Source organism: Sinohyriopsis cumingii, chromosome 4, assembly GCF_028554795.1.
Source record: "Sinohyriopsis cumingii isolate HCF-2022 chromosome 4, ASM2855479v2, whole genome shotgun sequence".
Taxonomy (NCBI): Eukaryota; Metazoa; Mollusca; class Bivalvia; order Unionida; family Unionidae; genus Sinohyriopsis; species Sinohyriopsis cumingii.
Genome location: NC_142964.1, coordinates 104,560,876 through 104,585,480, shown reverse-complemented (window position 1 = coordinate 104,585,480; position 24,605 = coordinate 104,560,876). Strand labels below are relative to the sequence as shown.

Here is a 24,605-nt window from a genome sequence, read left to right as displayed (position 1 = left end):
ATAAAATCCATACCAGTGTATGGGCTAACATGGTTATCTCTCTGTTAAGTTTCATTCCACTCAGCATCACAAATGATAATCAAGTATTTTTCTCATCAGATTTTTCTCATCATCTCAAAGTGTACCTAAAATTACTGATACAGTGTATGTGTAATTTTGAACGTTTTATGTCCCCTCCTACTGTGAAGCAAAACTTTAAACTTTCCAATATATATATATATATATATATATATATATATATATATATATAATGACCTTTGTTAAGTAATTTGTTGGTGTATTTTGGCCTATGCTTAATGAAGCCACTCAATAGGTATTAGTATTATCAGTCAGAAAGATAAAAACATTGGGGAAGCATCATACTTCTTGGATAATTTATCAGTTTTACTGGAAATAACTTGTCAAGAAATACAAAAGATCTCTTAGAAAGTTGATATAAATCTGCGTGATCTGCTCTGATTGCAGAAAAGACATTTATTTAATTGAGCAGACTCTGACTTACCTGTTATCAGAATTGTCTCATATTCAGCAAGTGGGTATTTTTGCAGGAACCTATGATGCTGTTATGTTGTATGCATGTCCAATATCATTTCCTTTTCAGCATGACAATGATGTGGTGGGTGGGTGGGTGTCAAAATATGAAAGTTCAATCGAAATGACTTAATGAAAATAAATGGTTTCTGCACAGAAACATTGCTTGTACATCACCTGCCTGGACCAATCTTTGTGGATAGTTTGCAGTTGGGGTAGTAAAGAAGTCTCAGTGAAGGAAGAAAAATGGTTTCCACACAAACAATTCTGTGAGTTCTCCACCTTGTACCTTCATCAAATTTTATGACTGTTTATCAGTCTTTAGATACAAAAGAATTGTATTGATTTGGATGTCAACTTGTCAGGTCCAGGTCACTGATTGAAAGACAAGAAACATAGTGCTTGCATAAAAACTTTACTTCTAGACAACATACTTTGACCAAAGTTTCTGGAGGGCTTGCATTAAAGATATGGAAAGACCCACGAGTTTGGGAGTCAGCAGGTAAAAGGTCAAAGGTCAGTGTGACTCAAAGAAAACAATGTTTTTTTTTAGAATAACTTTTATTGTGGAATAAGTTCCTTGACCAAACTTTGTGGATGGTTTACACCTTATGTAACAATAAAAATCATTAGATTTATGGGTCTCGAGGCTAACAACATTGTAAGGTCAGCTAGAAGTAATGGTTTCTGCACATTACATATAAGTTTAGTTCAAGAAAAGAGGCTTTGGCCAAAATTACCATTATTGATGGAATATTATTCAGACTTTCATATTTACAGTATTTCTCTCATGATAGGCCCTGGGGTCATCCTAATATAGTTCTTAAATACAAAGGGGTGAGCTTACTATCAGACAAAGATATCCTTTGTAAATAGTTGCCAAACTTTTGTAAAAATGGAAATGAGGAAGTGCTTATCATTTAACATGGATTTATCATATATGTGTATGTCTGTGTAAAAATACTGACAATAAAAAGTGCAAAAGCATCACTTTTGTGTTTATTATTGTTTGCCTTATTTTTTGGCTAATTGCAAAGACTCTTTGATAGTCAGAAGCTAGTAAAAACATGGCTTGGCACTGTTCTAGTCTATTTTTAATATTTATGTTAGTCTGTGACACAAGCGATTGCATGATGGATCCAGTACACTTAAAAGGCCTGTTATTCGTCATATGAGTTGCATTCTTTACATGTACCTTATTATAATGGTTTTGGTAATATAAAATGGATCTCTTGATAACCTTACAGGTAACTTTTAGCCAAGACAATAGCCCACACAGTTAGACAGGTAGTTATCAAACATAACATTAATGCAGAGGATCAGGAATTCAGTATCAAGTGCATCCAGGTAAACACACACACCACTGAAGTAGTTTTATTCATAAATACTTCATTTTAAACAGGTATGGCTGGCCATGAAAGCCCAGGTTTACTCAAGGATTAAGCATGGTCAAAGGGGTACACACTCCAGGAAAACTCTTGATATATTCTTATCAACTGTTGAAGGTTGGAAGACATGGGGAATTCACTTGTAGCACAAAAAGTTCTTGTACAGGACTAATGGCTCAGTTTTAGGATTTAGATATCAGGACATGTTATGATTTATTGCCAGACTGAAGTGTCAGGGTATATTTGTGCAGAGTAAGTAAGTTCATGTATATTCTTGGATCAGCATTTTGATACATAGCCAAATGTTCATGCTGTTCATTATGTCAGTGCAGTTTTTGTTAGAATTTTCACCTGTAGGTCTTTATAGTTTCATGCATTTTTATTACCATGAAATGTAACTGTGTTTTATATGAAGATAATATATTGCTGCATTTCTGTGGATGTCCCTGTTCAGTAGATTTTACCTAATTCACCATGTACTTTCATTTTTTCTTGTCTTTCAGTTGGCCAAAAAGATACATCGGAGGTTTTACTGTATGTCATCCCAGCATTTCAGCCACATTTTAAGGTCAGTTTTGGAGCTTTGTATTCATACTGTTTCCAGTGAATGGAACAGTCTGCTCGAATCATTATCTCCATTCTCATTCATACTTGTTTCAATGGCAACATGTATATACATGTATATGTGGGCTACAAAACAGCTTTGATAAAAACAGGGATCAAAGCAATTCAGAGAGTGAGAAGGTACTAAATTCAATGACTATCACTTTGTATGACTTTTAGCTCACCCTAACTTTTGAATACCAATTTTAGTAGTGAATGAATAAAATGAAAGTTGAGTGTATATTCACAGCAGGTGTTTGGTTCAGACCTTTAGATGGACCATATTTTACTCATTCCTTGACAATTTTATTTACTTCAAATAATCAAGATACTAGCAAAAAGTGCCTTATTTATTATATCACTTGAGTTTCAACAGCTTTGATGTAAATCCAATATTGAAGCTTGTTAAGTAGTTTTTACCATGGCAGATAATCTAGGTAAACAGAGACATGTTTGAGGACTCTGTTAAAGGTGGGATTATGTGGATAGATAGTTGATGCCATTGCATTAGGTAACTTTATTTACCTGAAGAATTTTTGACCCCACATAGAAAGTACAGATTGTTAGGCAAAACTGTCTTGTGGTTTTACATGTGCAAGGTGTAATGAAATTTACAGTGGTTAAATTGCCTTTTATTAATTCTGTTGATAACACTTGATTAAGTTTTTTACAGTCGCTAAATTATATTAGTGCATGAGCATGTCTATTTTGATGCTCCACCATGGCAGTGGTATGCTATAGTGTTTTATCCTTTTCTATCCATCCATCCATATATGTATATCCATCTGTCTCTCCATCCATCAAGCAATGGATACATTATTAATTTAACAACGTCTTCAGGGAGGGGCATGTATGTTAGAACATTACATTTTTAGTTCTTGTAGCCTTTGCACAGATTTAAGCGGTGAATTTAACAGTTAGTAGAAATAAACATTTTATATGATATGCTTTTCTCGTTTCAGGACCAAGACTAATTAGAAATATGCTGAATTGAAGTGCTTGCATCTGTATCAGATTTTCTTGCAGTATGTAGATCTGAGTCCACCATGTAAATTGCAAAAAAATAATTTATGTGTGACTGTGACTTGTACTGTCTTCCCAGGTAAAACTTGTCCTTGGCAGGAAAATATGGCCAGAACAGATTCCTTTTCCCAGTCATTCAGCATGCCTAGCCCACAGTATCGGATTCGTTGTGAGGGAAAAAGGATCCTCATAGGTGATAAAGAGTACTTGTCAGCCAGTGAAGCTCTTCAGGCATATATTGGTGCTTATGAAGAACGAGGACTCTTATCCAAGACGGGTCATTTATGCCTAGGTGCTTCTACTGTGGACTTATTCAAACCTACCAGTACAGCTGCATCACAAGAGTATCCTTCAAGGTTATTATTGCACCCTGAAGGTCAGAGGTCAACTGTTCAGCAGGCATTACTTGATTTTCACAGCTCCCCATCAAGACAGACATATAAACAGACACCCTCAGATTTGATAAATCCAAAGTCTGCACTTCATCTTACAGCTGAGAGATCTCTTGAGACTGGAGTAAGAGATACAGATATAGAGTTAAAACTTGCAGACACAAAAGATGCTCTGAACCAGTCATTTGAAAAGATGAAGAAATCAGTCAAATTCCGAGCTGAAGGTCTGTAGATATATAAAATATGCAGTTAACTTAATTATTTGGGGGATTAATCATCTACAAACACAAATACAAATTTAAAAGTAAGTTGTTTATGTTTTACCTCACATGATCTCAAATTTCATGATTGAGACTGACCTTGTAAAAATTAACATGCTCCTTCAGTATTCATTAAATTTCTTAGTTTTTATGCCGATACTGCTAGCTGTAGGGACATCTTAACTTGCTAAACTCCATTCATATATCCATTCATCTCTGCAGCCTAAGAAGTTTCGTATCAAGACTACAAATACCAATCAGCATAGAAAAGTGAAATTTTAGCTGGCTTATTTGTATCCTAATATTATAACCTAATTAGATTTTCAGGTTAATATGTCTTTATTTCAGTTTGTCAACACATTTGAACTTTGTGAAATTGGACCTTTTTTGTTTTCCATTACCAGTCTTGTTAGGATGATCAGGCAAAAAAACCACTTAAGTAAAGAAATGTATTGTGGTAGCATTTATATGCAGATGAAGTCATTATGTTTTCAGGAATTTGGTTATTGTTTTAAATATTTTTTAACTTTATGGACCTTTTAAATAGCACTGTTCAACAACAAAAAAAACAACAAACACTTGAGGTAGATAAATGAAATATTAAAAGCCATATATGTATGGATACACTAAAATGGCCCAATTAAGAGTTTCATACCATTATGTAAATTTTTCACACGTTTATCAATATTTGAACTTTTGGGACAGACCTTTTGGCATGATTTATCAATAGGCATCCAATCTAAAGATTTTTTATCTGGAATCAAATATCTGTGAATATTCAGTCAAAAAGATTGATAGTGTCTCAGTATTAAATTTGCATGTTTAGAAATATTCACTCTCTCCATGTGTTCATATTTAATCTATACTCAATTTAGCCATGCTAGGTCACAGACTGTTGAAAAAGAAAATATGTTCAGCACTAATAAGAATAACTTGTTAATGCTCTATTTTACTTTTTCCTTACATTTCCAGTGTGCAAGATTTACACTTTGTGATTTTATGAATGTAAATTTTTTACACTTTATGCTATCCCTTATAACAGTGGTTCCCAAACTTTTTCGGGCCACCGCCCCCTTGGTTATCCTCAGCACCCCGTACCTTACCATGTAAAAAGTGTTATTCAGCATTAGCGCCCTCCTCGGTAATTCCCCCCCCCCCCCCCCCGTGGAGGGCAGTACTGCTCACTTTTGGAACCACTGCCTTATAATGATATCAGTTTTTATATACACTAATATTTCCTTTATAGTTAGGAAAAGCCATTTGAAGAAAACAAAAAAGGAGGGTAAGAGTGTTGCACATGTATGCATTGAACTGTTGAGGTGTAGCTTTTTTATATTTTGTTTATATTTTCTGTATGATATATTGAGCATGTATGTAATACATGTTGCATGGTATGTACTTCATACTAACATTTGTGGCTGTCATGATAAATGTAGTCATCCAAAACAATTGACGTAGAATAATATTTGCTGTGTTTATGTCTAAGAGCCCATGCCAGATCATCCACATCATGCCACATGCTCACCAGTCTGTTGCACTGTGCGATGCTGTGTGGATAAAACCTTGAGAGGATCTTTCAGGTTATGTGAAAAAGGGTTCAAAAATGCAGATAAAATTGCAATTTGCTATGTATCATTTATTATCATGGGTCTCAATTTTTGTGATTTTGTAAAAGAAGACATTTTTGTGGGTACTTAAATTCATGGTTTTGCCTGTCAAAGTTTGCATATTTGTAGGTATTTAATTTCATGGATTAACCTTTACGAGTACCCAAAATAAAGAATACATTGGAACAAAACTATGTTGACAACAACTGGTGGTTGCTTCAGTGGTTAAAACAGTGCTACCACATGTATGAGCCAGAATCAAATACCAGTCAAGATCAACCACTTACACTGTGCTCAGCATCAAAGGTAGTCGACACAACAAACAACACTGATTAATCAGTTGTTAAGGTATATGTGTATGATCTCTTCCTTAGAACATTGTCTATAAAGTTGCACCGTCAGTACCTTCTAATGAGTATGGCATTAACACAGTGACTTAAGAGTGCTTAAAAAAAATCAAATTTAATCCCCATTGGTTTAGATGTCATCATTCCACAAGTAAACAAAAAACGTGAGCATCAGCCCATTACTCAATGTAATTAGCAATCATTGTCAACAACAGACATGTTCAGAGCCCATCAATGTGTGAAGATGCTATCAAGATTGAAAAACAATTGTAATAAAATTGAATATAGGGTACCTGTTTAGTTCACGTAAAAGAAAGAAAAAAAACCATCAAAACAACATGTTTCCAAGTTCAGATGAAAGATTATATCTGGTGACGTTAAGATTGAGACACAGAACAATGCGTGCAGTTCAAGGCTCATGTCACTTGATATTTATCCATTATAGACATCTGTCTACTGATCTTATATTTCTGTGTGTGCTACCATTTGGCTATGTATGTCAAACAGTTTCCTTATTTTCTGTTTATAGTAACTGTACAAGACACATTTCCAAGAAACAATTAAAACAACATGTCACAGATTCATTATAGGTTGATACACACTTACATAGCACACCAGTCTATATTTAAAAAAAAACATGGCACCAAATATTAAGTGAAAGAGGCCTTATTTGACTCATGAATGTTATGTGACAAAAAAATATGAGAGGGATTTTGTTAAACTGAAGAAACATGTTGCATCAGGAAAAATACAAAGAAACAGCACTTTACAAATTTTGAATGAGGAATTTGACAATGATATAATACGGTATTCAGAATTTGTGGACTTTATGATCTTTCATTGAAAGCTAAACATGTGATGTAGACTAAAGTAAATGTTGTGTATAAATAACATATCATTTTATTTTGTGTCTGTATTCTCCTACTAATGTACGCGATTGAGCCAATTTGTGACAAGAATTTTAACTAACTGCAGATGCAGGTAAGTAGCAAAAGAGCAAAAGCAAATGTATGTTTTTCATACGGTTTCTTGTAAATACGGCATGTAATATATAGATTACTCTTTTTATGTTCAGATTGCACTCTTTTGCCACTCATATTAGTAATAATTATGCTTATACCTCTCAAGGAGTTGGCATTGCATTGATGAACTTACAACAAAGCAATTCAGATTGACATTTAATATTTTCCCTTTGATTGGGTACCCGGGTCACCGATCATTAGGATCGATGGGTACCTGGGTGACTTTTCCTAAAAGTTTGACATGTTTAATTTTGTTCCCCAATACAGAAACCAGTGGTGACCAGTCTGCTGGGGACTGAAAATGTTATAACAGTGCATTGATGTAATTTGCTTAATAGGCTAACATGTACACAACAAGCTGTTAATTGATTACCTTATTGTCTTAATGTGGAGAGTTTAATTAAGGCCAAATGTGGAATGTTTTATAAGGTATTAAATAGATCCAAGTTAGTCCATGATGCCTTTTGGGTCTTTGAATAAAAATCAGCTGAAATCGGTAGCAGAGAAATAAGAAGGAGATATGGACCCAAAGATTATTTAAGCAGAAACAAAAACTGATATTTTGAGTTGTTGGATTGTTAATTGATCTTAGATGGTTCAAAATGTTTTCAGAGGAAATGTGCATAGGCAGCTTATATATAAATGAAAAGTGTGGTAACCCATGAGAATTAGTGATATTACAGTATTCAAAAAAAAGCAAAGTTTGTAACTTTTACATCTTATTTCATATGCATTTTGTGATCTTACTTCTGTATAGCATATAGGTCTCTCAGATTTTTATCACCACAGACTCACACACTTCATAAGATAACAAAATACAGGCTATGTGTGACCATATTTACACAGATATTTAAACCCTGAACATCTCATTCCACAGCTTGGAATACTGTATCTGTATTGTGTCAGATTTATTTCTCATACTGTCAGACTTGGAAAAAGTTCCAGAACCTTTCCTGCAAATTGGGTTCCATTGAAAACTATTTACTTTGTATATGTATATGTATATTGGAAAAAGATATATTGCACTCAATCCTTTCTTAACTGTATATCAGATACATCAAGTATTTAGAGTCTATTCAGGGTCTTTGAATTGCATTATTGATTTAACTTTTGCAAAAAACACACCCCATAAAGATCAACTGAATGCGTGAAACTTCTGCATCTTATTTTCAAGGCCTACCTTTATTTCTTCATGGAATCCAACCTATTTTCCAAAAATACCTTGTATTTTATTAAAATCAGGAGGGAATATTACCCTAAATGTTCAATTCTAGACTAGACCCTGTATAGTTGCTGGATTTAAGATAGTTGGATTTAACTGCACTTTTAACACATTGACTATACCATGGCTTAAGTACTTTCCTAAGGACACGCCAATGCAGCCGACCTGGTCAGGCCTGGATGAATATTAACCCATAACCTTTGGATTTTACTGATCAACTTGCATCATACATAAACAAACTAATGTTAAAAGCTTTATTTTACATACCACCCTATCATCTTTAACATCTTTTTCATGTAAACACTGCAGCTACTTGTACAGTACTAGAACCATTATTTCTTTCTTTGTCTTATACTTTTATGATATTATTAAATCTTGTGCACTTCTGAAAATCCCTCATTCCAAGTAAATTTGAAATTCTTGTTTAATCAGATCTCTGCTGTATAGTTGAAAAAGTATTTTGCAGTGGATTCTTATCTTACGTATAGCTGATATTAACATTTAATGTATATAATTTCTGTGGTGTAATTGGTGGTGGATTTTCATTTTAATGTCTTACGATGAAAGGATTTTGGAAATGTAGAGAAGACATTATTTCTTAATCACAGTGTATCTATTTATTTTCTCTCAGGAAAGGTAAAGGGAACAGTTTTTAGGAATTATAAGCTCATTTGTTTCCTTGGTTACTTTACCTGTAATAAAATATATACAGCAAATAAGTAAAGCTGTACCGATTAATCGGCCATACTCATAATCGGTATCAACAGAAATAATCGGTGCCGATGTAAACAAATTTCCAAAATATGAAATCAGTCATAACATTCATCTTGACATGGCTTGAATTTTAAATCATAATTAAATAGTGGAAATTAAGGAATAAATATTTGATTTGGGGGTTAATTGAAAGACAGTATATTCTTAAAAGTAAATACTTTTTAACATGCTTGCTATAAACTACCACTGATTGTTTGGTCACAACAAATTATCATTACCATGCATGCACTGATCCCAATCACAGCAGCCAACCAGCCAAATGAGGCCTTGTGTGGCTGCTGAACTTCCAGCATACACATAACTTTTAAAAAGTTGTCGCAAAAAAAAAATTGCCAATCTCAATATTTTGTTGTCAATTTTCAAAAAATGTCGCCAGAATAAGTAGTGAATATTTTTCCAAGACTATTAATGTAATAGGCAATGAAAATTGAAAAAGATGGGATATTACTTTATTGACAACAAGCAATGCAGCCATAATATTACAAAATAAATCATTACATGACTGTTTTGCACTACTTCATGGTCTTTGCATTGTGCATCACCATTAGTGCATAGGTCTAACTGTTGTCACCTGAAATAAATGCATTATCAAATGTAAAATATTTACTTTCCTACAGTCTCTTTTTTAATAGAAACATCAGGTATTAAGCAAGTCTATATTATGTATATTATTTTCCAAATAATAGTTTTGTAAGAAACCTTATTTAGATAATGACATTTTAATACTTAAACCCTATGATCGTACTCTGCAATGTAAGATAAGTGACACATGATGCGACCATCAATTTCACGCATTCAGGAATTAAATCCCCCCCCCCATTTTTATGACTAGCTTCACAAATTACATCTCCATCAACTAGGAGTTCAGAAATTTATTTTTGCTGCACTTTGCATGCTTTGTTTGTTAGTGAACTGCTTCCTAAATCCCAGGAATAATCACTGAATGCTGTAGATTTTTTTCTCGACAAGCAAATAATGATCTCCATTCTCACCAATGAAACTTACATGAGTCAACTTGACCTGGCATTACTCTACCGTATATATATAAGCATTGATTACCATCATTAAATTAAAAGAAGGAATGAAGAAACATATCACAGAGCATATGTGTTGCCAAAAAACTAATTCGGAATAAATATGTTATCTAGTAAAGAGTTTTATTTGCATATATGAATTAACAATAAGAAATAAGGTGGGATATAAAATGTGGAAAAGAGTTATCACATGTATGGTAGCTTGAGACCATATTTGAACTGTTAACATAAATCCACACCCATTTTAGGCATTGTTAGTTATAACAAAAATAGGGCATGGTTTACTTGTCAATCAAATGCTAGACGGTTTCTTGAAATAATCAGTATCGGCAATTTTAATAATTGGCTATACGCGGTATCGGCATAATCGGCAAAAATTGACATTGGTGCAGCTTTACAAATAAGAGGCAGTATAGTTGCAGTAGGTTGTCTTGAACTACCATGATGAGACTTTTTGGTTGTAGTAATTGGCAACCAGATGAGATTTTTTGGTTGTAGTAATTGGCAACCAGAGAGATTTTTCGGTTGTAGTTATTGGTAACCAGATGAGATTTTTTTCAGTTGTAGTAATTGGCAACCAGATGAGGTTTTTCTGTTGTGGTAATTGGCAACCAGATGAGATTTTTCAGTTTTTGTAATTGGCAGCCAGTGCATATATACTACGAAACAGCCTTGCATCAGGCTTTGAAGTAAGTTACCATTTAATAAGATAAAGTAGATGCCACTTAAAATATAGTATACTGTAAGAATTTAATAAACACTTCATACATTCAAAGGTGAATTTGTCCAAAATAACTAGCACTTTTATAAAGATGCAAAATAGGTTCATCTTTAATGAGTCAAAAGATGGACTAATTTTATTAGCCCAGAAAATAATCTTTTACAGCTGTTTGAGACCTATAGAACTTCCTTTGGTGTTCTGTCATTTTTGTTTTTCGTTACAGTGGAAGATGCTCTTAATAAATCCCAAGAATTACTGGATAAGATTGGCCAGGATGGCTTGAATCCTGTGCAGACTGAATGCCCCAGTGATGTTGGAAGTTTTAATACTGAAACCTTGTTGTCCATGAATCCAGTTCAGGGCTACAAAGGTTCTGGCACTGGCGAGAAAAGATCAAGCAATCATGTCTATTCCTATCGTACAGCCCGCACACGACGAGCCAAAACTATGAGCAGTATTCAGCTTAGTCATGACCTACTGGGTCACAATCTGGAAAGTCAGGTCAGCACAGGGGTAGCAGAGAGCAAGACAACTCCTCGTGTTACTTTCCATGATCATGGAGCAACTGTTGTGAGAAGCAACTTAGATGATAGTGATGATGTATCAGACCTTCTTACAGACACAACAGGTGTTAGAACAACTGTCAGATCACCTGATAGAAAAGCACGTGAAAGGAGCCGCTCTGTGTCACCATCGATTTTGCAAAGAGAGCGGAGTTTGTATGAGTCAGGCTACAGAATGAGACCATTTCCTAGCTGGATGGATTCAGACACATCATCCAGTAAAGCGCCCAGCTGGGTGGATGCAATGGATGTGTCCAGCACCAATGACTCCTTATGGAATCATGGAAATTATACAAGCACGCGGCCTCCTCCAAGCTGGATAAATGACATTGACAACTCCGATATTACAAGCGTTATATCGACCAAACCTGTGAAAAAGCTGATATTTGAAGATCTACTTCGACCTCTCCCAGTTATCACAAATACTCAAGATTCATTTAATAGTAACTCAAGTGCATCACCTCCTGGTCTGAGTTTCCGAGACCTAGTTGGTGATGGACAGAGTGTTCTTTTGTCACCATTAAAAGGAAAAAGCAAGTCAAGGTCACCAGCAAGACGGAAAGCTACAGTATCAAACATGCTACAGGAGCTTCAGGCACAAACATCCGCTTTGTTGTCTCCTATGAAGGGAGATGATCACTTCGATGGTAAAAATGGGCCTAGATGTTCTAGCATGGACACTGATGCCCTAACTAATGGTATTTCCCCTCCTGTGAAAAGTGACATCACAGGTGCGAGCCCAATTACACCAGGTAATGTTCTCATTTTTCAATAATTTTGTGGATATTAATAACTGCATATTACATGTACATTGTATAAAATCACCAACTTCCATTTTCATATTATCCAGATTTTTTCTTCTTATTTCTTGGTGAAAATAGATATCTTTGACATGAATTTGCATTACAAATCTCCAGGAATTGTCCATCATTTTGTTCAGAATTTTTCTTGCATCTTCTTTTCTCTGGGGCTAGGATTGGTTTTCATGTCAGTTTGCACACAAGTGTAATATCTTTAGGCCTGTGATGTCATGTCAGATGTTGAAGGACAAGGTCACAAATTTAATTCTTAAAAACTGTTCATTGAAATTTTAGAAATGTTTGGAAGGGATTATAAATGAAGCAATAATTTGGATATGGAGATCAAGGTCAAAGTAGCAGGGTATCATCAAGCTTATATTATCATTTGTCTTAGGTGAGACAATAAATTGACATATTTTGATTGTTATTTGGTCTATTGTAATCACGCTGGCTTGTATCCCAATCCGTGCTTGAGTTCCATCTACAGAGGACTTATGTGTCACACATATCAAAATTATGCATAAGGGGGTGATGATTCCATGTTTGGCCTACTAGTCCATCAAGGTAACATAGGAAAAATGACATGTAAACTGTTGTTGTTTCACCCATTATGTAGCGAATTTTCACTTGCCCAACGATTCTTTGCTGTCTAAGCTATGTAGCTTGGGAATTGTTGTCCCCTGGTGTACAATTTAATTACTTTCATTGTATCTGGTATTCTGAAACAGTGTACATTTAGCTTTTAATTTCAGGGGATTTGGCTCGACCTCACAGTCCTGACACAGATGTGGTACTTGAGGGAGACAGACCTTGGGAGAAATCTACTGTGCCGCCTTTGTAAGAACTTTTGAATCACTTTAAAAGATTGACCAAAGCAAAGTAATCTTGTCACTACTATTGTCTGTTATTTGTTTACCCATCATAATGCTAAATAAACACCTTATTAAATTAAATTCATGAGTCTCTAGTTCTCATTGTCGGCATTTTGCTGGCAAAGCTTAATTCAGGGTGATTACTTTTAATTTGTATCTTTGTTGGACAATCAATATATATGGCTCTGACTATGCATATTTAGTCATTATGTTTTCCCAATTTTATACAACTGTAAGACACAAATGAGGTGTGAATGCTGGACTTAAAAAAAAAGCCTTGTAATTGAACAATTGCCCTAGGGTCGGTACTAGAGAAATTACATCCGTCCCCCACACCACTTGGTTTGTGTCATGGTATGTAAGTACAGTCAAATATGGTTATCTCGATTATATTGGGGGTGTCAAAAAATTGTTGACATAACCGGGTCCTGAGATATCAGGGTTTAGTTGACAAATCTACTGCAGAACAATGGTTATGCATCTGAAGTACCAAAATGAGAAGTTTTGTTTCTAAAACAAATGGCATTTGTAATGCACAATAAAAATATTAATTCAGTCATGCGGGGTTGCAGAAAAAGAAGATTGGAGGTCTTTTAAATGAGATTAAGAAACAAGTCAAATATTTTTACAACACATAAGTTACTGCAACAATGTCAGTAGTTTAAAGTTGTTTCTATTTCCCTGTGAATAGCCACATCCATTTGGTAGCCTCAGCAAAACAATGATTTTTCATGCTGTTCAAAACTGTGACCAATTTAAGTACATGTACATGTAGTACCATACTATTTTTAAAAGTGCATGTATTTCTTTTGTTAGAGTTGACTTGTGACTAGTAGCAAAATGTAACAGACCAATATTGTGTGTGAAAAATTAATCATTTTTGTTGAACATCTGAGGTTCCTTTACACTGGTATATGCCGGTTTTTACCGATGAAATTTGTCTCTGTACCAGAAAAAGACGAGACTGTCAGTAATCATATACTGACAAACTGTAAATTGTATTTCAAGTCTTTAAAGTTAACTGTCTCAACATCAAATTCTGTAAGAAGCCAACTTATTCCATTCATACAGTTGTAGTCCCATATCCCTGTCGATTTTGGTCAATGACCGTGGGCAAGAACACATTACCAGAAGGATAGTCGGCTAATCTCTTTGATGCATTGCAAGACTTTGATATTCAAGATAAAAACAATACAAATGAAAGCACTCCAATTTCAGTTTCATAGATGTTAATCTTATCAGTTGCTTTCTTCTTCATTCCGTTTGTGTTGAAGAATATGTAATTGTGGCATAGCGATCGATAACTTCATTAAAAAGATACTGGGTGCTATGGATTTTTTTTAACAATACCATTGGTGCTTTTATTTACTCTTGTTCAAAACAAATTAATAACCAATTGTTTGGGGTTCTTTTCGAAGGGGAGGCCCCAGCTTGGTTTTGAATTTTGAGGGTTTCTATTTATAGATTATTGTGTCATGTGATCTACCCATGCTGAAGTTGAAGACTTGCACTCGCACCAAGCATGAAACACATTACCTATTACTGAATTCATTTTAAGTATAATGTATAAAACAAATTAGGTAATTCTAGCTACATTTAATGATGTTAAACTGATAATTTTCTGTGTTACAGATAAGGGTTGAACTTTATTGTTGATGTTGACATATGATAATGTCTATTTTGAATGCAGCTTCTGTAAAGGTCAGAAATTCAGTTTCCTTACTCTTAAGTATTGTTTACAATATAATTTTCTTCACACTGTGCAAGTGATAAACCATGCATTGATGAGATTGATTGATTAATATTTGTACCAGTAAAATTTATTCTTGTACAGACTTTTTCCATCCTTGCCAGTATGAGGTACCTGTAAAGCAGAAATGCCAGATTATTTCTTGTAAAATTTCTTTGAGATGGACATTAAAAGTTGCATTTTGTCGAATTAAGCAGGTCTATATGTTACTTCGGACTGAAACTTATGCCCAGTATAATGGGGTTATCAACTTAACAGGGTTGAGATAAGCGGGGAAAAATTAGCTTAACAAGGAACTATTTTTTTCGGGACTGTACTAAAATGCTCAACATATATGGGTTCTCAAGATAAACAAGGTTGAGATAAGTGGGTTTGACTGTACATAATAACTCAAGAATACAAAATATGATGCCTTAGCCCATATTAAGATACAAGAACTAACTTCTGGTATAATCCTCCAAGACTTGTTTGGGAACCTGATTGGCATCTTACTTTACAAGGAAATGCATGTTCATTAAGTGTTATGTATTTTTGAGGTAGCTTTTGTCAGCTTAAAGTTAAAATTCAGAGTTAAAGTTTTTGCAAGTGAAATATAAGGTTGGATACATCAACACACAGATGAAGGCAGGACACCATCTTCCATGAAACACATGTTTCAGAAGATTATATACAGCAACTGTATATTGCTACATGGCCTTTCAATGAAAGTAGTTTATAGATTACATTTATTAATTTATTCACATTCTTGCAAAGGCCAGGATATTTATTAATGTGCTACCATCTATTTCATTGGACCTCACTATACTGCTGCTCAAGGGAGTTATTAAAGAGTACCATGTATTACAATGGACCCCCATTATACTGCTGTTGAAGGGAGCTATAAAAGTGTACATGTATTACAATTCGCTTCTCCCCCACTATACTTCTGTTGAAGAGAGCCATAGATGAGTACCATATTTTACAATGGACCCCACACTATACTGCTGTTGAAGGGAACTATGAAAGTGTACATGTATTACAATGGGCTCCACCCACACTATACTGCTGCTGAAGAGAGCTATTAAAGTGTACATGTACAGTCAAACCCACTTATCTCGACCTCGGTTATCTCGACAACCCGCTTATGTCGAGCGTTTTGGTCCGGTCCCGAAAAAATTCTTCTTTGTTATGCTATTTTTTACCCGCTTATCTCGACCTCTGTTAAGTCGATAACCCGGTTATGTCGGGCATAAGTTTCGGTCCGAAGTAACATGTGGACCCGCTTAATTCGACGAAATGCAACTTTTTAACGTCAATCTCACAGAAATTGTACAAGAAATAGTCAGCAAAAGCGATCGATTTTCAGGCACAATTTTGGTCCGTTACGGCAGTAGTCACATGTTTATTTCATATTCTTTCTATTTTTGGTTCGTAAGAGTAGCTTAATCGATTAGTTTATTAAGAATATATCATGTTCACTACATAAAATATTCAAGGATTCACAAAGACAAGAGTGTGTACAAATTACAATGTAACTTTATTTTACGAAAACGCAGAATCTTAGATGTCAGCTACATGTGTATTTTATCATTTCCCTTTTATTTCTTAAGGTACATTTCAGATATGAATTATGTTCCGAAGTACATGTATACAAGAAACAACAATCAAGGAGATACAAGTAATGAAATATTATGTACATGTACACATTAATAATTAATGTGCAGACGGAAAAGTGCTGATCGGCTGAATATTCAGGTCATGAAATTGCTCCATATGCACGTAATATCATGACGATTTATTGTATAGCATTTTATGACAAAATAGCCAAACATGTCAGCAATATTTTCAAAATATCTAGGAATTATAAACTGAACATAATGTAGTGGAAATACAAAAATATACGGTAAAATTACCTACACGTACATGTACAATAAACGCATACTATATATGAATAAAAAAAATGAATACTTTTTTCATTTTGAATCTATACATCTATAAAACACACAAGTACATAAACATATCATAATGTGCACTACATTATTTTTGTAGAAAATATGAAGTAATATCAGTCTGCTTTTGTTTACTCCGGTGCTGATTTGTAACGAACGATTCAAAAGCACTTACGTTTTCATACATATGCTCGGCACCGTCGACACTTGCCACAAACAATTTCATTTTTTTAATGCATTCAGCCATTTCACTGTAGCTTGGGATAGTGATAGGCTGATCATCATCATCATCATCATCATCTTGCTTGCATGATTGTATCTGCTTCGTTGTCACCGATTGGATTATTTCCTCATCAGTAAGTTCACCATAGGCATTGGCATCATCATCCACGTGAACATAATTAGAAAATTCATCCCGAGCAATGCCTATGGAGTCCGCAATCTCATCAGCCATCGTTTCAAGACCTATTTCTGATTGAGGCTCCTTAACAGCCACATCTGAAACAGATGCACTCTCTCCACACACGGTTTTAAAACATATATTATTGCGCTGTTTGAAACGATCTAACCAGCCATGTGATGCTTTCCATGTTTGGTGTCCCAAGTCTTTTGCAAATTTCTCAGCCTGTTGCTGGATACGAGGGCCATCTACTGGGATATTTTCGGCACGGACGTTTTTAAACCATTTTAGTGTTGCCTCGTCGACATCATCAAACTTTGCGGAACGCATTTTCTTTCTATCGGGACCAAATTGTCCAAGTTCATAAGTAGTTTTGATTTTATCAGCATTTTTCTTCCAGCCTGAAATAGTGTTTGATGGAATGTTGTACTTGTTTGCCAAATCAGCACACTTTTCGCCTTTTTCAAGTTGTAACAAAATTTCATACTTCAGTTCAATGTTTTGGTTTGAAAGCTTTCTCTTTTGGAACATTTTTTTCTCTCTCATGAAACAGCATATACTGTACATGTACTTGTCAACAGAAAATAAACAGAACAGATATATTTCTAGGCAGAATATCACCCTATATATATGCTCGTATATATGCACGCGAATGGATAATCTCAGGCACTTGGCTTCTATACAATGGCAGTCGAGGCCCCATAATTTAGTTCTCATGTTTGAGGTCTTCTTAATTTTGTTTTGTTTTCTTATTTGTAATATATCTTATTTATGTCTGGCAGAAAAATTGGCTTCCATTGTTTTAATTTATTTTCAAAATTCCTGTGAATACCAGTAAAGGGGAACCCAAGTCGGCAAAAAGAAAAACAGAAAAGAAAATAAGAATCGGCACACTTGAAAGAATCAAAAGTCAGTTTCCAGTTTCCGGTTTGCTTTGCAATAAAATAACCTTTGTATTTGATATCCTGCCGGTAAGTTCAAAGAATTAGTTTACTGCTCGCTACCGGATGTGTTTATTCACCACCCGCGCATCTATTTATTTGCCATCTGGAATCATAATTGATACAAACTCGCATTGATGGCTGCGGGGTAAGTAGTCTACTCAACATTAACTTGCTTTAATAAATACTCTTTGTAACCCATGCTAGCGAAAGGAGTGTCATTTGCACTCACAGTCAATGTACATGTACATGTACATGTATTTTCAAAAACATTTATTGATCTTTATCTGCGAGATACTGTCATATATTAACCTGGATATAATACAATCTTGGTTATTTTGCACCTAACACCGCATTATGCGTGAATGGCGGGTGCCTGAAAGCAATCGGTGGATGTTTCTCTCTCACTCTCTCGTTTGTGATTTTCTTTGATCCATTTTTCAATCTGATAACATATTCAAACCTCGGAGTACAACCAAACATGATTTGTTTTTCAATATTCACATCAATTATAAAAATGCGTCGTGTGTTATCTGACATAAGTGATGCACACTACAGTAATGAATGCATACGCTACATGTGATATAAGGAGTTCATAGATATATTTTTTCTTTAATAAATTACTTATGATGATAAAAAAGGAATAAATGATAACAACACCAGGTTAGTTCATTTCATTTTATTATCAATTAAGCGTTTTGTTTATTTTATTGTAACATGCAGTGGGAGGGGATTCCAGTAAACACCAGCAAGAGACAGGAGTAATGCTCAAGGACATTTTTAAAATTACCGGTTTTTATGAACCCGGATATCTCGGGACCCGGTTATGTCGACGATTTTTTTACACCCCCGACGTAATCGAGATAACCGGGTTTGACTGTATTACAATGGACCCATACTATACTGCTGTTGAAGGGAGCTGTGAAAGTGTACATGTATTACAATGGGCTCCACCCCCACTATACTGCTGCTCAAGGGAGTTATTAAAGAGTACCATATTTTACAATGGACCCCCACTATACTGCTGTTGAAGGGAACTATAAAAGTGTACATGTATTACAATGGGCTCCACCCCCACTATGCTGCTGTTGAAGAGAGCTATAGATGAGTACCATAGTTTACAATGAACCCCACACTATACTGCTGTTGAAGGGAACTATAAAAGTGCACATGTATTACAATGGGCTCCACCCACACTATACTGCTGTTGAAGAGAGCTATAAAAGAGTGCCATATGTTACAATGGACTCCCACTATACTGCTGTTGAAGAGAGCAATAAAAGAGTGCCATGTATTACAGTGGACTCCCACTACCTCTGTTTAAGGAAGCCATAAAAGAGTGCCATGTATTACAATGGACTCCCACTATGCTGCTTTTGAAGAGAGCTATACAAGAGTACCATGTATTACAGTGGACTCCCACTACTGCTGTTTAAGGAAGCCATACAAGAGTGCCACATATTACAATGGACTCCCACTATGCTGCTGTTGAATAGAGCTATAAAAGAGTGCCATGTATTACAGTGGACTCCCACTACTGCTGTTTAAGGAAGCAATAAAAGAGTGCCATGTATTACAGTGGACCCCCACTACTGCTGTTTAAGGAAGCCATAACAGAGTGCCATGTATTACAATGGACCCCCACTATACTGCTGTTGAAGAGAGCTATAAAAGGGTACCATGGATTACAATGGACTCCACTATACTGCTGTTTAAGTAAGCATAAAAGAGTGCCATGTATTACAATGGACTCCCACTATACTGCTGATGAAAGGAGCCATAATAAAGTACCATGTATTATAATCACACACCCCACCTTCCCTTTACTGCTGTTAAAGGGAGCCATAAAATAATGCCTTAATATAACAAGCTTGTCTTATACTGATGTAGATTAAATGTGAAAAAATATAGTTATCTCAGTCATAGGATCCATGGCTGTCCTCAAGTTTTATGAAAGACTATGATGTACTGAAGTGCTTTATTATGATGGTTTACTGTACTTATGTTGTCTTTTAATACAGAAACATTTAAATCCATAAAGTCTGAGATGTCATTTCAATTTTTAATTTATTTTGGAGATGATTGAAAAAATTACAAATTTGTTTATTTAGTGGCTTAATTCAAAACATTTCATATGATTTCTTTTTCAGCAAACAACCAGTGAAGGTAGACAATGGAAATCAGAATCCCCTAAATGATGGAGTAAGTTGTATACTCATTGTTGTAGAGGTTTAAACTTTCCATTGATGGTACTGATGATGTAGGTCAATAGGTACCCAATATTCTAAACATGTACACATTATACATTAACCAAAACAATATAGTTTGATCAAACCTATTGTAAACTCAATGCATTTTCCAGTCTGAACATTAGACTTAAAGCTGACAGATATTTATGCATTAATCAAGCTGTGAATTATTTTATTTGATGCACATTGTAAGATTTGTCCATGTTGAATAATTTAGGTAAAAACATCTTTGGATCATCATGATGCTGTTTTGTATTAGTACTATTATCCTTAGAGTGGTTTCCTATTTGCTCCAGATTCAAACACAAAATTTCTTCTCATACAACATTTTGTTCACTGCCAACAGTACAAATATCAGTCTTACCTCACATTGTGTACACCCCTTCTAGAAACTTGTGCACTTCTTCTGACACCTATGTTCTTGTTATTCCCACAGTTAAAGCCAATTCCAATGGATACTGTTCTTTGCATATCAGGTCCCAGCTACCTGGAATGAACTGCCTTTTGTGCTTAGATGCAGTGATAACTGATACCATGATATCTTCGAAGAGTGCTCTAAAACCTCGCACCTAGCACCTGACAGAAGAGACTTTTTAATATTTAAAGTTTATTACCATTAATTTTTTCATCCTGCTTTTTTTTGTAATTCCACAGTGTCATGTTTTTTGTACATAATTATTAAAAAAACCAGCCTGGACATGCACATTGGTTAGCACAAGATGTACGAATAAGTTATATCTAAAACTAAGAATTTAATTTATTTCCCAGCCTGGGAATAGATTTAAAGAAACCTCTATGATGATATGGTTTGTCTGTATTTTTTTTTTTTTAAGGTAGTTTTGCATTTATGGTGAACATTGATTTTAACATATTATTACTGCTATAAAACATTAAAAAGCATGTTGTTTTTGCTGTGGGTTTAACATATTTTCTCAGCATATGATAGGCCAGTATAAGTGTTGGAGGAAGAACCCAGGAAAACCCAGGAAGAACTACCATTGGGAATCTACTGGCAAGCTTTCTTATATACCCACCTTGGTTGCAAAAAGCATGTAAATGAAATAATATGCTGGAAGTAATTTGGATGTTTGTTTACACAGATACTGATTTTATAGATGTTTACATGTGTAAAAATTACAACCTTTTTGTAGGATGATGAGTATTGCATAAATTTCCAATGACTATCCAAACTACTTATTTGTATAACTCATTTATTAACTCTGTTTTTAGTGTTTTTAATAATCATTGCTTAAGCAGCAAGACAGAGCAAGGATAACACAAGACATGTATACATGGGCTGAGAAAGAAACAGTTCACTATATTAAAATTGCTATGTATACATTTGGATAAGACTTGACCAGGAAATATGTAGATAAATCAAAAAGTCAAGTATTTCTTTCTCTAGCTTTGTAGAGTGTCAGCCCTGCCGAGTTATACCAAAGACTTCTAAAAATGGTATTAACAGCTTGCTAGGCACTCAGCATTAAGAGGTCTGTGTTAGGACTGGTCGGCCTGGTGTCAGGATAATGTGACCAGGTGGGACATAATGCTACAAGTCTGCGGCATGATATCTGCGAGCTACACATCACTTTAAACTGCTACACTGCAGACATTGTAGCAATATAACTGGAAAATTGTTAAAGCTATGTTAAAAATCTAAATCACACACACACACTCTCTATCTTTGAAATTGGCTTGGATGCTGGAACAGTTATATCAGCTAGTTAGCAGGGTTGATTGTTATGACAGGTTATGCCAATATGAAGCCTGTTGAATAGTCATGGAAGATTTAAGTACAGTTCATTGTCCTACCTCGATAATATCATGAGAGGTTTGTTTGAGTATTTATTGCCATGAATATGTACAGTTTTCTGTGAACTCAAATTTGAAGAAAAAGATTCCTCAAAAAGGGATTCCTTTTTAATAGATAATCAAGGACATACATGTAATTAGTTTTTGACTCTTCGTTCCATGTCATATTTGAGACAGTTACAGGCATAGATTTATACAAATTAAGAAATTTTACTTGTAATGAACACTCATGTATAAGTAATGTTATCATTAGCAGCTAGCAGGCAGCTTAAAAACCTGCTTTTGCAAACTGTAACATTGCAGTTCTATTCTTTTACAACATTTTTTGTTAACAATGTGACATTGACCCTGTCATATACTTTTATATTTTGGCTGGGTACTTCGAAAGATAATGAGAAGGCTGGTAATTTTCTATTTCCTCTACCTTTCAGACCCTTTCCCTGACGGGTGGAGCCCAGCCTGGGTCCCTGGAGGCCCTCAAGAACATGATATTCAGACTCCAGAAAGAGGTCTCCGAAAAAGATGAGGATGAGGCTAAAACTCAGTACATATCAGAGCAGGTTGGTTTTAAGCACTGCTTCCACTATTGAATAAAATTTGAGTAGGCAATGTCCTTCAAAAAAGAGAGTGTTTGGATAGAAATTATTTTGTGGGAAAATAATTGGCTTGCTTAATGCAGTGTGTACTGTGTAATTCTCAAAGAAGACAAATATGTATCACTTTAAATGGGATCAAGAACCAATATTTACAAAAGATTATTGTCATATTTAATATCACTTTGCGATAATGATATTGGTTATTGTATTATTATTGTATTTTAATTCATACCATACTGTAACTATGTTTACAAGAATCAACATTTACTCTATTTTCATCCTAAAAGAGCTGACAATAGATGCAGATTTTAACTGTAGTTAGATTTATGTAATCATTTGTTTGACTGAGATGAAAACTTGGTCCTTTTATTGCTTGCTCAGTAATTTTAAATGATGCATGCACCAAAAAAATGGCATTGAGTGGTCTAATAAAAGCAGATGCAGAAGTTGTTCTGTTGTTTAAATGTTACTCTTCAAAGAATGAAAAGTCATTGTTGTTTGTCCTTAGGAAATGTGTGTTTAGTCCATCGTGTTCTGTAAACAGGTCTAAATTCACATGAGGCATACATTATTGACAGTAATTTAACCAAGTCCAGTTTGATCATACTGTAACATGATGGTCTGGTTCCACAAAATGTGACCGTGTTATGTATCAAACTGTGCTATAACCAACCAAGTCAGTTAGCTTTAGAAAATGATGCATGTACCCAAAAAATGGCAGGGAAGGGGTCTAATAAAAGCAGTATGCAATGAATTCATAATACATGTAATTCCCTCAAATATTTGCACACAGATTTTAAGTATTCAATTATTTTGTGAAAGAATTTTATGTGCCTGAATTCAATATAATAAAATAACAGCAACTTGCTTAAGGAAAGATGAAGCACATGTACAGTTCAGTAAGTTCCAAGGTGAATAAATGGTAGCTGTATAAATTTCATACTACTAGTTTCTCATCTCAGAATCAGTGTACTTTATTGTTTTTCAAAAAACTGATTGACTTTCAGCTGCTTTCTGTTACTGTCATGTTTGCTGTCCTCAGATGGTCAATTTGTTTACACCTAAATCTCTTGCTAATTGTGATTGTTTAACACCAGACTTAATCCTATTCAAGGATTCAAGGTTCTCTTTAACAGTAAAAGCTTTACACTTTTGTTTACCACTATCCATTGTAAATTCCCACTAATTAACACTTTTACACCTATTCGTTTGAATGACTACAGCAAGAATAATTGTCGGTCAACACTGGTGTGATGTTTGTTTGTAGGGAGTGGATGACATTAGTTACTTATCAACTGATTGAATCAAATAATAGTGCCAAGCCACACACATTTTTTGGCAGCTTTAGTTTTGTTGGGGATGTTTTATAAATTGTTGTCCCATAATTTGAAGATGTTTTAGCTCTGTGATTGACTTTGATAATTAGCAATGTACCTTAATTGATTAAGAAATTCAGATGAGAATCTTTTATCAACCACTGCATGTTTTGTGCTTGATTTGTTATGCAGTTTATAGACCCAACCTGTTGGATATTGTTTGAGCAACAATTGTATACAGAATGCATTGAAGACCAACACAAAGAAGACTTAATGTTATTATTGTTCATAGATCAGTAATAATAAGGTTAATTCTTATGAGCTGACATCTTTCTTCATTAAACTAAGATCAGTGTTCACAGAAGGCCCATCCATTGATTCAGATACTCATATTTCTGAGAATGTTTGGCACAAAACCTCAAGACATTGGTGAAATTGTAAAGTTTCAGGAGCA

The 24,605-nt window shown here is 34.7% G+C and overlaps 1 protein-coding gene across 7 annotated transcripts in view; it reads left to right on the top strand.

Moving 5' to 3' along the window:
- LOC149801825 (uncharacterized) overlaps positions 1 to 24,605 on the top strand; it is a 41,897-nt gene that overhangs the window by 6,686 nt on the left and 10,606 nt on the right. For 2 of the 7 annotated variants that reach the window (XM_089956191.1, XM_089956194.1), the window contains exons 2-8: positions 2,423 to 2,487; positions 3,485 to 4,161; positions 5,444 to 5,479; positions 11,148 to 12,239; positions 13,040 to 13,124; positions 20,329 to 20,380; positions 22,671 to 22,799. In XM_089956191.1, coding sequence (XP_089812317.1) covers positions 3,651 to 4,161; positions 5,444 to 5,479; positions 11,148 to 12,239; positions 13,040 to 13,124; positions 20,329 to 20,380; positions 22,671 to 22,799 — 1,905 coding nt within the window. In that variant the 5' untranslated portion in view covers positions 2,423 to 2,487; positions 3,485 to 3,650. Of the gene's footprint in view, positions 1 to 723; positions 801 to 1,781; positions 1,879 to 1,927; positions 2,172 to 2,422; positions 2,488 to 3,148; positions 3,253 to 3,484; positions 4,162 to 5,443; positions 5,480 to 11,147; positions 12,240 to 13,039; positions 13,125 to 20,328; positions 20,381 to 22,670; positions 22,800 to 24,605 lie in introns of those variants that run through there. The other 5 variants (XM_089956193.1, XM_089956192.1, XM_089956190.1 and 2 more) reach the window with 5 other exon arrangements.